Below are 16,786 nucleotides of genomic sequence, written 5' to 3'. Positions count from 1 at the left end.
ACATCCCGAAACAGACGCACATTTATGGAGACCAGCAAAGCAGAACGCCCCATTTCACTCATGGCAGGCTGCACCGGTAAAGAGTTCTTGCTAACCGACTTGTCTGCAAAAAAACTTGGAACCAAAGAGGCAGGTGGAGAAATTGCTGTCTCTTGGACAAAACTTCTTGCAGTTGGTCAGTTTTCCGGTTGCGTGCTGATGTTGCCCAAGTGACAACATTCAAAGAAGATGGAATAATTATGATGATTTTATGTCATTAAGGATTGCGCAATAGTTGACGCAACTTCAACTTAAAAAGAGATATCTTTTTCATTAAAAAGATGCAAAGTAATAGCTTTTAAAGTGGAGACCTTAATGTAACTTTGACACCTTTTTCACCGTTTCGAAATATCTTTCTACAAATTTGCATAATTCTCACTCTATTCAATTTAGTTTCGATTCTTCTCTTGGAGAAAAAAATAAGCTGATTCTTATTTGTTGTGTTGTGAGATTAGCTTAGTCGTCACAAATCTGGTAGTCAAGGTGGTTACCACAGCGAAAATCAATATAAAGATCACTGACTGCTCAACATATTGAAAATACGGATTTTTCCATAATCAGCTTCGATGGCATTATAAAATGCAGAAAGCGTCTTAATATTAAAGCAAAAACAATAAAATTCTTTATTGGAAAATGATAATTCCGGGTTCAACCGTGCGATAAAATTTGGAATAAATTCCTCAAGTTCATTCCTGATAAATCCCCCACGTGTCTAGTTCTAGGTCGATTCCTGTCCCTTTTTTGGAATGAGTCATTCAAATATTCCACGCGCCAGATCAATACCGCTTTAAGTGGTATTTTTGATTCACCTGTGCATATCTAGATTAAATTCCATGTCTATCTTTAGTAAACAAATAAATGACTAATAATGCATACTGTCGATATAGAAAAATCATGATTGTAATGAAAATAAAAATGTGTCAACTTTACAGATAGCAGTAAATTTTACAATTGCACCAGTGTGGAAAACAAAAATGCCCGTTACGGTAGGAGTGGTTTGACAATTTGTACGGTGTTCCACTTTGGATATTTACGTTCCGTTGATAATGGCACAGTCAGATGACCGAGAATGAGATCGTTTTGTTTTGACCCAGCATCGGAAATGTCTTACACCAAAGTGTGACATGGGATTTAAAAATTAAAACTCGCAGCATTATAATGTTTCACACTAACAAACCACAAAATACGATTCGCTTCATTGTGGATACATTTTTATGTAACACTTTTGTTTGTTTACTGGCACGTAAAAGAGATAGTGTGTAAGTGAAATGTGTTAATGTTTTATTTATGTGTGATGATCAAACATCAATTAGACAGCCAAAATTTTGAGTAAACGCAAAGTTGCAATGCCCCAAGTTAAGATAAAATCGACTCATTTGTAATTTTGGTCTTATCTGTTTGTCTTTCTGATTAATTATTAAATTATCAATTTCTGATTCACCCATTGACAGAATTACATGCTAACCTAGACAATCGATAACATGATAAAATTAAGTTGACATTAATAGATAATGATCATGAACCTAATTTTATTGAGTTTTTACAACGGAATTGAACAAACTTTTAAGATTGCAGTAAATTCAAACTATTTCATTACAAGTTCTCAGATCAATCTTTTTTTTTTCAAAAATCGTCATAGAAACAATATTTTCCTGAATTCACCGGTAAGCTATTAACATGCCAAAGTTGTAATGTATGTTTTGAGAGCCGTTAATGCCAATTTGAATGCCATTCAAGGCATCCGAAGAAAAAGTATTTTAGCAGTTTCTGCCAACCTAGCCGAAATATTCAAAGAAAATGTTTAACTGTAAAACTCTCATTTTGTGAATCGATCATGTTAATTTGACAACTCAGTGAAGTTTTAACAGTAGATTACTCAGCCAGTGAGCCGAAGACGAATTAATTTTACCTTAAAAGTGCTGTACACATTTTTTTTCAATTTTACTTATAAAATAAAAATTATTAATCGATTGTCAATTCTCACATGTCAGAGAAGATTTATGCCATGATGTTAATAAACAGAAACCAGTAAAGATTTACCTGTCGATTTGTCCAATTTACATAAATGTAAATACAAAACGTCACTTCTTAAAGATTTCGATTTTTTACGAATTCAAAAAAAAAATATATTTCTCACAGACAAAGGCAATTCCCTTGGGAATACAAACCCAGTTGAAACTAATTCGCGTAAAATTGAATAAAAAATAAACATTTATGATCGTTTAATGGCCAGTACAAACGATCAAACTATAAATTTTATAATCTTTACTATTTTTTTATGAATTTATTGGTGCGGTTCAGGTTACAGTCCTGTTAGCAACAGTATAGATACAGGTGAAGACGCGGCAAGAAATATTTATGACCATTTTCCAGTACGCTTTTCCATCAATTCTAAGAGACGTCACAGAAATATAAAATCTGGAGCAATCGGTCACAAACTTATTATAGTTTTACTACAGAAACTAATCAGCAAGTTCAAAAATAAGAAATGGGATTATGTCGCCAATAAAATTTGTTTGTTCAAAATTAGAGCATTGCGAGTCATAAACTACGCAAGGCAATTTTCTTGAAAATCATCACAAGATTGTTTTAAGTTATTCTGTTTTTAAAAAATTATCTGTTGTCCACTTACAGATTAGAAATACGAGAAATTAAAACACAATAAAATGTTTTTTAGATTTTCAGTTGTGGCTTGTTTATGATTTTATAACTTTATATTGTGATTCACACATCTGACATTCTTCAACTACAATTCATGTTATTTGTTTACAGAGGGCGGAAGTGTTGAATGTTTCGTCGAGATTGACGAGGACATTGTAGAAAACTCTAATAGGTAGGTTTAAGAAAAATAACGCTAACTGTGCCAGTTTAGTAAGATTAGATGTAAGATACCATTTGCATACTGAAAACTGTCTCACCTTTATTTTTTTTTGACAAAAGTTAATGGAAGTGAGAACCAAAACGAGAATGTTATTTTGGTAAACTGACATTGTATTTTTATTTCTCAGCTCTGTTTTTATAAGACAGTTGGTCCCATTGAAAACAAACAAATTGTGTTGGCAATGGAAACAATTTGAAAGTAAAAAATCGAACAATTTACAGTAAGCTAGAACAACTGATAATTTCCATCTGATGTAGGGATTGATAGGCGTACCAACAATTCCCCAACATTTCCTGCATCTGCTCACTAATGATATAAATTATTGTTTAATGGCGAAATTTAAAATCTCGTCGAACTTGTAAAATAGACGTGGGGTACAATAATCCATTAGTATTCACGTAACATAGTGGTCGACCCCTAGCATCTGTCGTCGTCCAAGAACTGGTATAAAGTGAATACAAGAATGAGGGTGCCAGCGCCAGGTATCGCAGCAGGTGCTAATCATAAACCGAAAACTAGATCTCGACCGTTGAGTTTAATGAAGAGAACCGATAGATCCACATCTCAAAACAAGTGTTACTGTTAAAAATGAATAATTTAATTCGAAAACAAAGTTAAAATTGTTTTGTTCTTGTTTAACGGCTCAAGGAAATTAAATCTGTATTAAACGTTAGAAGAAGGTGCTCATATTTCCGGTCATTATCCTTGATGGGGTTAAGTCGCCTTAACTTGATGCACCTAATTAAGTCAACAAACTCATTAGAATATTAACTTTAAACAGGTTTCAAGAAGTACAAAAATAAGAGTTTTCCCGAAACATCAACGGATTATCGAAATCCTTGAATCAATTTTAATTGACACTAAAAGCGCCAAGTGATTTGAAAAAATTCGTGTAGGTTTGAGTGGTAGCGCCTGGTCTAGTGCGTGATTTTTTTTTTTACTTACTTAAGTCATGTCGACGCTATTTCTATTTTTATAATCCAGTAAAAGGGCACTACACTGGTTCACCTTAAGTATAAACAAAGCGAGATGCACGACAGGTAGAAGACTAGCGAGACACAAATGTAACCAACTACCGGCAACGTTCAAGGTAAACTAAAGCGACTATAGGAGTCAACGGTAGAAACGAGTTATGTGCCGACTAAGCGTAAAAATGGGAGATTTTCATTGGCCGGAACACGAGCCGCTCGAGCCGAATTGGTGCTTTCATGTTCTTAAGGACGTTCGCTTTTTTCAAAAATATACGGTACATAAACTCGAGGAAGTTGGGAAAAAACGGCAACGTTGCAACTTTGTTTCTGAGAGGCAGAGATTTATTGCAACAATTAGAAATTCAAGGAATTTTCGTAAAATCGTAAAAACATTTTTATAATTACTATTTTTCTGAAAAACAAATCTTGGTGCATTTTTCATTTGAACACGTACATTGTACTAATTTAGATGGAATGTTTCATTTATAGCTTCATTTAAAATCCTACCTTGCGTCAGACATTTTTGTTTCCTTATTTATAAATCTGTCTAAATCAATCATTAACTATAATTGATATTTTTCACCTTGAAACATGAAACTACTTTCTTTATGAATTGTCTAGTATTGATCCAGGTCTTATCGTTAATGAATGAAGATTTGGAGCGCCGAAGCTTTCAGATGATCGAACTGAACAAATATCAAAGGACACTTTTTATTGATCTATAATTTTCAATTGTGTTTCGCCACAAAACTTTCTAATAGGTATGGGTCTATTGTGTTTGATGTCGCATATGCATATAATTTCATGTACTTTTAGCATTCGTACAAATTACATTTAAGATTTGCTAATGCCTTCCCTGAGCTTGACATGCTTATAATAAACCAGTAGTTAGTATTGTTACAATACAAATGCAAAATTTTCAACATAGCTAATGACAGTGAGTAATGAACAGAGTTTTTCAATATTGTGATCGTAATTGAATTTGTTTTGTCTAATTCCTTCCATCGACCAAATATCATGATCTGTGTAAACTTTGTTTGAATCTTCCGGAAAATAAGTTTTTATAAATACTCACCAGTTTCTCAAGATCACACCTTTATAAGAAAAGCAAAACTGTTATGTGTTATACTTATTATTTTATCAGATCAATGTCAAGTGTAGGAAAGCGTAGTTCCATTTTCACTTGCAAATTATACCGTGGTGATTAATTGAAGAGGACGAATAAAGCAATAAAAGTGGAAATAAAGGAAACGAGATTATTATTATAGTCCAGATAGGTAATGGAATCGTTATTTATTCTAGACAGATTTTGTGGGTGCAGCATTTAAATTATAAAAATATGAATTGTAAACACACGTCTCTAAAAATCGCTCGTGACCCAATTTTGTCGATTTGGTTTTATTTCTGATAAAACTTATCTATTACATATTTTCTATTTACGTGTATTCAGCAATACCCAGAGAATGAAAACCATTTGCTATTTAAAGCAATTTATACAAATATTGCGTATTCCTGGTTATGTCATCATGACCAAGATCATTATAATACTAAATATATTTATACAATTTTCAAATGATCTGTGATTGCACTAACGCTAATTATTCTAACTGTACATCGCACATTCTGTTAAATCTCATTTGAATACGCAATTGCGTAACATCTGATTACTGTATTAATCTTATCGATTTTTTTTGAAATCATAATAAAAAAATATTAATAATCTTAATCATAGTTTACTCACCTTTTGGAGAAATAAAAAATAAAAGAAATGTTCACAAAGATAAGTAAGTAATCCGTCGCCAACGCAAGTCATTTATTTTTCTACTCGTGGGAATTTATTCATGTGTGGATTGTGGTTATTCTTATTCACATTAGTCAAGCTCAACTTTACCTTAATCGACTTGAATAAAAAGTGCTCAAAGCTCAGATAAATCGTCTCTGGGACTTTCCTCTCATTGATGAGAACAATAAAACTCAAATGATTAAATTTCTTTTATTGTAAAAATAATAACAGTTTCAATTTGTACATCACTATTAATTACAATTAAAGTAAAACCTACCAAAATAACAAACCTTCCAATGCTCGGTTTCACAACAGACAGAAATAAATAAATTAACTAAACATTAGTCACTATGGTTCTATTGTTGGTATTTTCTGATTAAATCAAAAATACACAGCCCTCATTAGATGATGATAAAATAAATGATGCGCTATTAGTTTCAAATTGTTCTTAAATATTTTCCTAATGACTTGAATGGGTTAAATTCTAAAATTTGAAAGTTACGAATTAACCGAGGCCCAGAACGTATTTGGGCAGTTGAATTGTTAATCTTGGTATTGACCATAGCACAGACATCCTAAAACAATTATTGCTTAGTGTGTTGACCCTTCGGTGTGCTAGTTCAATTAGTAAGAAGTTAAGAAGACAATCACCTTACCCAAAAGCGAAATGCCTTCAATTATGTTGAAGATCTAGGGCTCCTACACCTGGCTATAAGAAGAGACAAAGAAGAATTCAAGCGTATTGTAGGTACATGGCTTTGGAGGTAGTGTAGTTAAAATGTTTTTAGAACCAACAACAAGAAAATTAATTACTACCTCATACCTCATAAAGAAACATCTTAAGAATCACAAAAGAAAAATTAAGAAACATTTTCACTGCACCAAACGAGTATTGACACACAATATTTACATTTTAAGTAAAGTTTAGCTCCCCATTTCCTAGTAAATAAGCTTGTACTTACGAAACGGATATTGTGTTATAGAACCACTCCTTCCAGGTTGTGTTACTTGTTGAATCGATTCTAGATTCAATGGATTGACACAGATTCTTCCGATCATGTGATCGACCGGAATGCAAATCGCATAAAATCTTTTTCTTACATGTCATGTCACAAGTAGGCCTTACGGGACTAGCTTTATAGTAATATCTGCAAATAACATAATAATAAATAAATAGGAGCATTGTTTCTTAATTTAACAGCGAGTGCTCCACAGACTTATGAACATGATATTTTTAACTTTATTTTTTCCTGCTCTCTCAAAGATCGAAGTACAATTTGCGCTTACTTGGGTATTATTTAAAAAATGGTCGTGGAGAGATTAATATAAATACAAATTGACATTTCAAAATTTCATCACGTTTGATTGTTCAGTAATTTAAGGAACACTATGAGATTCCAGTAAAATAAGATCACAATTTTTGACTCACTTGTAAAACAGTTCAAACAACTTTGGATCATTCGTCATTCTATCAATCAAATTATCCCAGTCAACCGGCCGCAAAGCGTCCATGCCAAAAGCTTGCCTCACTGAATAGAGCTTAAACCAGATCGGATATCCGTATAAATTAGCTTCGCGTAAATTCATAGTCCACGATTCGTGGTCAATAACAGCCTGTAATTTAAAATCAAAATCGTCCTTTTTGTAGCGAAAAACCTACTCGTGTAGATTTATCATGATCTCCATCCACATAATAAATTCGATATCCTGGATTTAGATCGTAGTAAGGAGAAACGGACGGCCCCACGTAAGCAATGTTGTTGGCTCTCCCCAAATCTTTGTGGTCATAAAAGACCTCAAACTCGTCAAAATGAGTGTGTCCGAAGAACTGCCCGGTAATCGTGGCTTCATATCTACTGATTATCGCGTAGTAATTTCGCGACCACACTTTTAGACAGTCAGAATGACCCGGAGGAATGTGTCCTTAAAAGACCAAGTCAGACAATGTTAATCGCTAGACAAAATTAGTTACCAATGACGTGCACTTTCTCATTGTTAAATTCCGCAGATTGCAGTTCGTAAATAAACCATTGGAGTTCCGTCGCTGGGTCAGTGCTGTTTAATAATAGCCACCTAAACAAATTCAGTTATATATAAACAAATTCGCCACTGCGGTTGTTACTCACCAATTCTTGTTGTTGCAGTAATTCGTGTTGATGGAAATCAGTCTAAATCCAGGCCTGACCAGCACTGAGTAAAAAGCCCCTCTTCTGACTGTGGTGCTCACGGAACTTGGCAACCACTTCCTCCACTGAACATCTAACTCATCGTACAACCAAGAAATGGAATTGTCAGGATGATCTACATAAGGTGGTGGAAAACTGTTGACAGGAGCGGACTCATGATTGCCCAGCGCGGGAAAAATCGGGGCTCCTGGAAACATGTCGGACATTTGTTTAACAGTTTCTTTTATAATTTTTAAATTTTCTTCGCGGGTTTGGTTCCAGATGTCATGAGGAGGCAAATCACCAGTCCACATGATGTAATCAATGTCCTGTAAATGAGGCGTCAATGATTGGTTTTGAAATCCCGATGGTACTTACAGGATGGGTCTCTTGAATGTGTTGAAGCATGTTGTCGACAGTGATTTTAGGGGTGTCGCATTTCCGGTAGTCACCCCATCTGAAAATAAAAAAAATAGTTTTTACAGTCTTAAAGAAAGTGGGCAACCAATAATACACTACCACTTACTTTCCTGCTGATTTTTCCTTAGATGTTGCCATTCCATTAGTCAATCTGCAACACAATGGTTCCGTGCAATCGGCGTTACTTCCTTCATGGTAATATGGGTCGTAATGTGTGTCAGATAGATGTAAAACCTTAAATGTGGGAGCATTCATCTGTAAAAAAATAGTTACAAAACACATGAACTCAACTCTTCTTTCTTACTTCTGGAATTTTCTGTTGGGAAATCGCCGGTTTCGGCACTGGTGGAAACATAACTTCCCATTCATGCAACGGATTATAGACATCCCCACAAGCGTCTCCAATAACAAAACTGCACACTTCATCAGGCCCTGAAAATCCCTCAATTAATAACTCATTCCGACCCTTTAAATTTTCCTACCAATAGTTATTTTCCCTAAAACGTAGATAACTTCCCCAGCAAAGAGCTCGGTAATTCCCTCACACACTCTTGCGGTTTGAATCTTCAAATTTACGCAAAACTGATAGATAGTCTTCTTGATTTCCTTTTCCGATTTGCCGCTTTTTATGTAATGTTGCAACAATCCAGCGCCTAAAACGGAAAGTTGGTTGGGTTGCCTCTAAGATGTTTTATTTCCTTTACCCGCTTTACATGCCGTGCATGACACTTTCGACATCACTGAATTTTCGATTTCAAATGCGACTTGTTTGAGATTCAAGAGTTTTAATGCTTGGTCCACGAATTGGGGCAAATGGGTTGATTTTTCCTGGTCCAGTTCCCACAGGAGGCGAGACTTCAAAAAAACGAAAAATTTATTTAGTTCTCACTTGTGGAGGAGATAAAAAGTGGAATCTAACAGTAACGTCCTGCTAGAATTTTTCTAGTATCTTTTAATATCTCGAAGCTCATTTTTACAATAAAAATTAGAGAACGAGTCTAAAATTCTAAAAATAAATCTGACTTGTTTAATTATTCAACACTTATCTAAATTCTGTTACACTAATTATAGTGATACTATCAAATAATTATAAAAACAACCTATAATTCAGTGAATGAGGACAATTATCCTATAAACCAGAATAAAGACCATGAAACAAGCAAATCAAACAAACAAACAAGTTTTTCATGTTTCCTGAAATCTCCATATGCAACAATATGTTAAAGTCATGTTTGTAACTTAATGATAAGTTAATTTAAAAAATCTTTGTTATACCTACTTACAGTCGCATTGGCTGTTGGAGGCAGAGTATGATTCTTCTGTAATTTTTGCAACAACGGAATAACATTTCGCTCTTCCGCCTTATAGTCCCAATCATCTCGAAAAACTTCTTCTGATTCTGACTCCACTGGATTTGTCGCAATAGTTGTAGGCATTGCTACAATAAAAATACGCTTGATCGGAATTTTAAAAAGAAGAAATTCATGTTACCTTGTGCGCGGAAAAAAAGAAGACTTGCAACACATACTGATAAAGTGAGCGGTCTACTTAACATAATTGATCTGCAAACAAGAGACAACTTTTGAATAAATGATAAGAAAGGAATTGCGTAAAATAACCGTATAATACGTCAATTAAATTATTATTTTGTGTCAATTCGTTTAATAGTTTTCGATATGGTGTAATTAAATATGTATCTAGAAATCGACTATGCAATATTTAGTCTGCCCTTGTTAAAGTTATCAAGTTTTGTTCAATAAATGTAGATCTATTTATATTTATTTGACGACAACAAAAGCTACGTATGATCAACAATCATTAATATTGATAATATTATCTGATAAACTATTGTTAAGGTCGATATAAACATAATTGTCTATTAATTTTAGCCTTGGGACTAAGCAAAGATTTGCTCGGGACTAAACTGCGTTTTCTTTTCTAAGAGATAGCGCAAACCAGACACTGGAATTCAAAGAAAGTAAGATGAAAATTAAGCAATTAATTATTACAAATTATTAAACTCTTCTTTAATTTCTTTGAAAGGTGCATGACTTTTCCCAAATTAGATAAGCAACATTAACCATCTGGAATTTTTAATAACGAGGTCCAAATATGTCAAGGAACAGGTGGATCCTTTTGTAAGAAATTTTAACAGGAGACTAACAAAATACAGCTGTGTACATGAACCTGAACCACATTATGCGTCATCCTACCATGAACTTAACACAAAGAATTGTCTGATTTACATTCAGGGTCACTCCAATGATGAGAATAACAAACAAATAAAACGACGAATTCATCCAAACGTATCTTGTGAAACTTGAAAAACTAAATGTTTCCAGAAAATTTTATCAAAATCTCCACGTTGTGGCCGTTGGGTGAAAGTCTTGACCACAGTACCAACAAATACTTTACTTTTATGAAGTCATCATCATTACTTTTTTATTGTAGTCATCAGCGTCTTCATGGTCCAACCGGATTTAAAATTTGAGCCAGTTTCGGGTCAGATCCTGTTGACTTAGCCCCTTGTTACTTTCGAAATTCCGATGGTATTGATCAGGGTTTCGTTCGGAAAGTGAAGACTTGGGAAAGAAAGAAAAGCATCCAATTACAAAACCACAATTGTTAGCCAGATAGCATGAAGAAAGTAGCTATGATACTAGTCATGATATTGGTTTAATAATAGAGATTCAAACTGCGTTCAAGTGATTATGGAGAATAATTGCTGGATAATTAAATAGTAAAGTAGAAAATTACTTTCTCGAGGAAATGGTGACGATTTGGTTTTTGTGGAATCGACAAGGTTGAGTTTACTTGAAAAGCAAACGGCCTTTGGGTTTAACACTTACTGTAGAATTAGACTGGAAGGTAACGGAATGCAATGTTGCAAATGTTAAGTAACAAAGAACAAAATCGCTAATGGCGGACAATGTTTGTGTGTGGAAACGCAATTTCAAGGGTTACTCAACAGAAATTGTTACTTTACGTATCAGGTTTTATATTATCTTCAGTTTTCACTTGTAGTTCAGGAGTTCAGAAGGAAAAAAGCCTGAAAAGCGAACTACGAAGTAATCTAAGTAAATTCTTTTCAATTTCTTTAAATTCTTCTCATTGCTGCAAGAATAAACTTACCCTAAATAACCATTTTATCATTTTTTAAATACAGCGGGTACGAGCAATGTACACTATAAACTGAGGTGAGCAAAATAAAGAACAAGATCATGAAATTTTTTTTATAAAATCTCCAACAGCACGTGTGAAAGACGTTTTTCAGGAAGCGGTGCCTATTATTTATTGTAAAATAGGTCCAGACACATCACATAACAATAACTACACTGTAGAAAGTTTCTAATGAGGTAAGTGCCACTATTCGCAACCACAAACAAATTTATTTGGTAGACGTTGTGACACTTTCAAAAATCATAGTTAAAGGAAATGTTTTCCAAAGTCCATACATGGCAATGCAAAAATAAAGATCAACAACTCGGCATCAAGACTGGTCGATGTCAATAAACTTGAAGTTCCAAGAAACCCACGAGTGCCACGGCCATGGCCACATCTCACTCCGGATAGTCCAATTGGAATTTTTCGATAATATAAATCGCAATTTGTGGAAAGTATCGATATCAAATGGTATGATTATGACTTATGACATTGCCCGCATCATTAAAATCCGATTAATATTCATGGGAGAGAATACAAGTGGCGATATTTTATTGCGCTCAGATGGGCTGAGTCACATTGTCAATATTGATGTCTTTACTATTTACCAGATGACTGTTTATTAATTCGAGAAAAGACAAAAGTGTGGATTATAATGCCGCTGCTAATTTTTGTGTGAACGTCCGGCACCAATGAATCTCGAAACTGGGACCAAACAATTTGGGTTAAACTGTATCTGAAAACAGTTATTGCGAGACGGTGTTCGGAATAAATATTATTTGAATTTAAGTGCGTCCGTTTATGAATAGTAAAGAACCCGTGCAAAAAAGAAATTATTTTTCGATAATAGCGCGGCATTTTTTTTTCAAATTGATGTTAATTAACTTGGTACATTCAAAGAGAAACTAGTAACAAAGTGAAAAGCAATAAAACTTACCACGTAAAGATAATTAAAAAAATGATAAATAAAAACTCAAATCGCAGCACAGCTTTAGTTATCACCAGACGGCGACAAGAAAGTTCACACACAATCACTAATCATAACCAATGGAATACATTCATTGTCGTGCGATTTTATAATAACAAAAAACTTATGTGGGTTTTACCCATCCGCCCGGTTCGTGAAAGAGCCAGAGACTGAGCGCGACATATTTAAATTGGGTCACATTCCCACAAACATCACAAGTGCAAACAAGAACCACCGGATTGAATATTTTCATTGGATGTAGAAGAGGAGGGGACTTAGGAAAGAAGAAGATGGATTGAGGCGGAAGCACACGAATGTGAAGAGTTGTACCCAACTAGTCCAAGGCGCGGGCACTCTATAGGGACAATTTTTCGGCTACTTTTGGTCCATCTATCAAAACCCGGCCTAACTAAAGCCACTGCTTTTGTATTTGGCTCTAGATGGCGCTCTGATTTTAAACAAGCGCACGCGTTGTAATCGTTACAAGATTCTCAGAATTCAAATATTGTGCAAACTCAGCAAAGTTGCACTTTCATTTGGTTTTTGGCTTTGTTCCGTTGCCTTTCAGAGTTATTTTTCTTTTTCTTTTTACTTTTTATATATTTAAGTTAGTTTATTATTTAGTTTAGTGTTTTGCGTTAGTTTAGTGGTTTAAGTGTCTAGTGTTTAGTGTATTATAAGTTTAGTATTTAATTTTTGAAAAATCGAACTGTTTGTGAGGTAAAATGACTCCAGGAGGAAGAGGATGCTGTGTGCCTGGGTGTAATGACACTACTTCCAAAAAGTAAAAATCAAAACCGTTTTAATAGATAAAAATTTTTAATAAAGTATTTTTTTAGAGTACACATTCCGGTCAAGACTAACGTCCGAAATATATGGCTGAGTCGAATAAATAACCCCGGAATAAGTGACCGTTCGAAGAGTGCCAGGATCTGCGTGGGACATTTTCATGAGAAATGTTTTTATGGGGGAGAGTTACGAAATTTCTCTCTCCCAACCCTAAATTTGCCTGGTAAATACTTCCTGTCGTGGTGTTTTAGTTGTAGTAACATAATTTTATAAATGTTTTATACAGGTGGTGATCTGGAGCCAACGGAAGCAAATTGCTTTTTATTTCCGGAATCCCCATCAGGCAGTAAAACAATTTTTACCCCAGAAAAAGTGCGCAGTAAGTTATACTATATTATGCATGAAAACAAAATTATTAATTAATACTTTTTATAGAATCGTTGGCAAGAGGTCTGGGAGGCGCTGCTGGGGAAGTCGGTGCTTCTGACGAAGACGAAAGTCCTCAGCCAAAAGTGAGGAAAACCGAGACCCAAAGGGTTTATAGGGGGGCTAGGGTCCGGTTGGCATACGAAGAAGCACCTTCCGATTGTAAGTATAAACTTAAAATGTTTACAACATTTTATATACCTCATTCTTGTTTGTCAGTTGTACCCCACAAAAATGTTTACATCTAAAAAGAAAAAAGTAACAAAAATCTGTTTATTTTCATTTGTGTCTAAATTTTTAGTGGCCGCTACTACCTCGGATGCTCAAAGCGTCGACACATGGGGGCCTTCGACTTCCCGGCAAGTGTTGGAGCCAACCCCTGTTGCGCCAAGGGTGAGGGCCTCCTCCACACGGAAACAAGTTGGTAAGTGACAACGAATAATGTAAATTGAATCAATAAGTGTGTACGCTTTTCAATTTTTATGAAGACATAGTAATTAAGTAAGTTTTAAAGACAAACAATATGAAACATTGTTAAGACCGTCATAAAATTGGAAAAGGAAACTGACATTGAAGACCCAGACATTGTAAATTTTGTAATTTTGTGCATTTCTATACATTGTAAATAGATTATTATTAGATATTTTTATGCATCCGGTCCTGTTAAAACCTTTGTGGACGGTCGAAACCGCAATTTATGAGGGGTATTGTGTGGGTTATTAGCGTTTCTAAGGGTGGTACTGTTATAAAAACGTTAGAAGAATTGGAACAGTATAAGATCGGTACGGCTCCAGTAAAGTAGGAGAAACTCAACCCACAATGCAGAAAACACATGCTAGGTCGAGTTTGGTCCTGCGATTAGGTAGCCGGCTAAGCGGTCCTTGGGCTGTAAATCTGTGAACAATGAATTGTTTTCTTATCTTCAGCCCCCGTGTTATCACCCTAGAATTACCAACACAGTTTTCCTTTTCAACCGTTTACGTCATCCCATAAAACTCATCCGGTCTTCCCAAAGTTCCCAACATCTGGCAAACACTCCTCGAACTTTCTTTACCTGACTGACCATCCCTTAAAACTACAAACTACGAAATGCAAACTCGCAAAATAAATCAAAATGAAGAACTAGTTTTATCGATATTATATTAACTTTGTCTTTTGTGTGCATTCGTTATTATTAACGTCTTGGCTTTATTCATTTTCATTCATTATAATGTTCTAATGGGATTTTTTTTCAGGAACTCGTGTGGGAGAAGAGGAACGGGTTTTGAGGAAACAGTTGTCGGGTCTTCGCCGACAACTGAAACTATGTAAAAGCAGCCAGCATTCGCAGAGATTAAAGATGCGATTAATTAACAAAAATCCCGAATTGCTTGGCTGCTTTAAAAATTTGAGCGCTGCGACGCAATTATTTATTAAGTCGCAAATTAGAAATCAGCCACTTCAGGCCAGGGGTAGGCGATTTTCTTTAGAAGATAAGGTTTTTGCCTTATCTCTAATGAAACAAAGCGGCAGAGGTTACAGATACCTTCAACGAATGTTTAGTTTGCCCTCTGCAAGAACTTTACGAAGTGTTTTGCAGAGGATGCCGCTGACTTGCGGAATCAATTCGCGAGTTTTTGATCATTTGAAGGTAACTGTAGCTAAGCTGGATGCCTTAGATAAATTTTGTGTCATGATGTTTGACGAAGTTGCCATTCAACCTGGATTGACGTACGATCGTCGTACGGATTCAGTTCTAGGTTTTGTAGACTTGGGAGGCGAACATAAGGCGGCTGCATTTGCGGATCACGCTCTTGTTTTCATGTTAAAAGGTATCCGCCGAAAGTGGAAGCAGCCAGTTTCATTTTATTTCACAAAAGGAACTGTTTCTTCGGCGGATCTAACCAGAATTATCAAAAGTGTGGTCCGTAATGTGCGCCGCACCGGCCTTGAAGTGGTGGCATCAATATGCGACCAGGGTACCACAAACGTTGCGGCCGTGAACAACCTCCTCAGGAGCACTGAGGCCGATTGTCTTCGACGAGGAATTGTGAACACTTTTCAGGGGTACATCATTGACAATGAAGAAGTTGTGCATTTGTACGATGTACCGCACCTTATGAAAGGTGTTCGCAATTCCTTGTTAAATAAAGACCTGCATTTCACCCAAGACGGTCAGGCGAAGGTGGCATCCTGGTCGCACATTTTGAATGCTTATCTTGTAGATAGTAAGTTAGGTCCTTTTAGTTCTTTTTTAAAATTGACCGATGAACACGTCGTTCCTAACCGAGTAAAAAAAATGAGTGTTAGACACTGCACACAGGTTTTTAGCCAAAGAGTAGCAAGCGCAATAAAGGTAAGGGCGTTGCATAGTGCAGAACTTCCGCCAAATTCGCAATTTTACATCGACCCTAAAGCTTCAGAAACGGGGGACCTTCTTCTATTCTTTGACAAGCTTTTTGATAGTGTCAATGGTAGCCAATTGAGGCCTCAAAAGGGTAAAATTTTGAGGTGCGCTGTTAGCTCCAGTTCTTCGCACCTTTCTTTCTGGCGTTCTGCTATTCTTATTCTTGAGTCTATGTACTTTACTCCACCTTCTTCTACACAGAAAACTAAAATTCCTTCTTTATCTAACTGGGTTTTTACCCTACGTGGCTTCTCGTACTTATGGTCTCGGTTGAAAGCTCGCGGTTTCCGTTACATGATGCCAAGAGCTTTCAACCAAGATCCATTGGAAAACTTTTTTTCGTGCGTAAGAGGCTACGCAGGGCCAAATTCTAAACCAACTTGTTCTTCTTTCATTTCTACTGTCAAATCTCTTCTCATTAATAATCTTGTTTCTTCTCGTTCTGTTGGAGCTAACTGCGAGGCAGACGAAACTGTTGGCTACTTAGACACTTTAAAAAGCTTTGTCGAAGTAGAAGAAGATTTGGCGGAGGCTCCTCGTGTGCCTACTCCCATTTTCGCCTCTCATGCTTCTATAGCGGATGAGGCAAGGGACTTGGACTTTGCGACAGCTTATGTCGCAGGTGCAATAGGCAAAAAAATTCGCAAGCAGTTGCCAAAATGTCATGAATGCCTTAAAATTCATGAAACAAAAGAGAAACTGCCACAGAATACTTTAATTGTATTGCGAAATTATGGCTTAAAAACACTAGTGCAACCTAGCACTCAATTTACTCAATTTGTTAGAGACACGGCGAG

The 16,786-nt window shown here is 35.6% G+C and overlaps 2 protein-coding genes across 11 annotated transcripts in view; both read right to left on the bottom strand.

The window, feature by feature from the left end:
* PDZ-GEF (PDZ domain-containing guanine nucleotide exchange factor) overlaps nt 1–4,022 on the bottom strand; it is a 42,321-nt gene extending 38,299 nt beyond the window's left edge. For all 7 annotated transcript variants that reach the window (XM_088050340.1, XM_088050343.1, XM_088050346.1 and 4 more), the window contains exon 1: nt 3,866–4,022. The gene's annotated coding sequence lies outside the window, so the exon portion shown is untranslated. The remainder of the gene's footprint in view (nt 1–3,865) is intronic.
* Nucleotides 4,023–5,868: 1,846 nt separating this feature from the next.
* LOC148178276 (sphingomyelin phosphodiesterase-like) lies at nt 5,869–12,648 on the bottom strand. 4 transcript variants are annotated; one of them, XM_088050362.1, is made up of 16 exons: nt 12,359–12,648; nt 10,698–10,841; nt 9,751–9,821; nt 9,543–9,697; nt 8,964–9,114; nt 8,742–8,912; nt 8,564–8,691; nt 8,366–8,514; nt 8,218–8,296; nt 7,801–8,168; nt 7,647–7,747; nt 7,335–7,597; nt 7,104–7,288; nt 6,637–6,822; nt 6,326–6,383; nt 5,869–6,249 (listed from the first exon to the last, which is right to left on the bottom strand). In XM_088050362.1, exons 2-15 carry the CDS (start codon nt 10,724–10,726, stop codon nt 6,374–6,376), a joined length of 2,046 nt encoding a protein of 681 aa, XP_087906488.1. In that variant the 5' UTR covers nt 10,727–10,841; nt 12,359–12,648; the 3' UTR covers nt 5,869–6,249; nt 6,326–6,373. The 4 variants fall into 4 exon arrangements, with proteins under 4 accessions (XP_087906488.1, XP_087906487.1, XP_087906485.1 ...); XM_088050361.1 differs by having other exon boundaries at nt 6,331–6,383; nt 12,359–12,647; XM_088050359.1 differs by lacking the exon at nt 6,326–6,383.
* Nucleotides 12,649–16,786: the final 4,138 nt, after the last annotated feature.

The sequence above is a fragment of the Gnatocerus cornutus genome, chromosome 2, assembly GCF_029298725.1.
Source record: "Gnatocerus cornutus isolate USDA-ARS CGAHR chromosome 2, icGnaCorn1.1, whole genome shotgun sequence".
NCBI lineage: Eukaryota > Metazoa > Arthropoda > Insecta > Coleoptera > Tenebrionidae > Gnatocerus > Gnatocerus cornutus.
This window is presented reverse-complemented; position numbering and strand designations above follow the sequence as displayed.

Coding starts and splice junctions, on each gene's coding strand:
- LOC148178276 (XM_088050359.1), bottom strand. CDS start 10,726: ATGAAGACGCTGATGACTACAATAAAAAA. Junction 9,115..9,542: donor CTCCAACAGCCAATGCGACT/GTAAGTAGGTAT, acceptor GTTTTTTTGAAG/TCTCGCCTCCTGTGGGAACT. Junction 8,169..8,217: donor ACATTCAAGAGACCCATCCT/GTAAGTACCATC, acceptor CCTCATTTACAG/GACATTGATTACATCATGTG.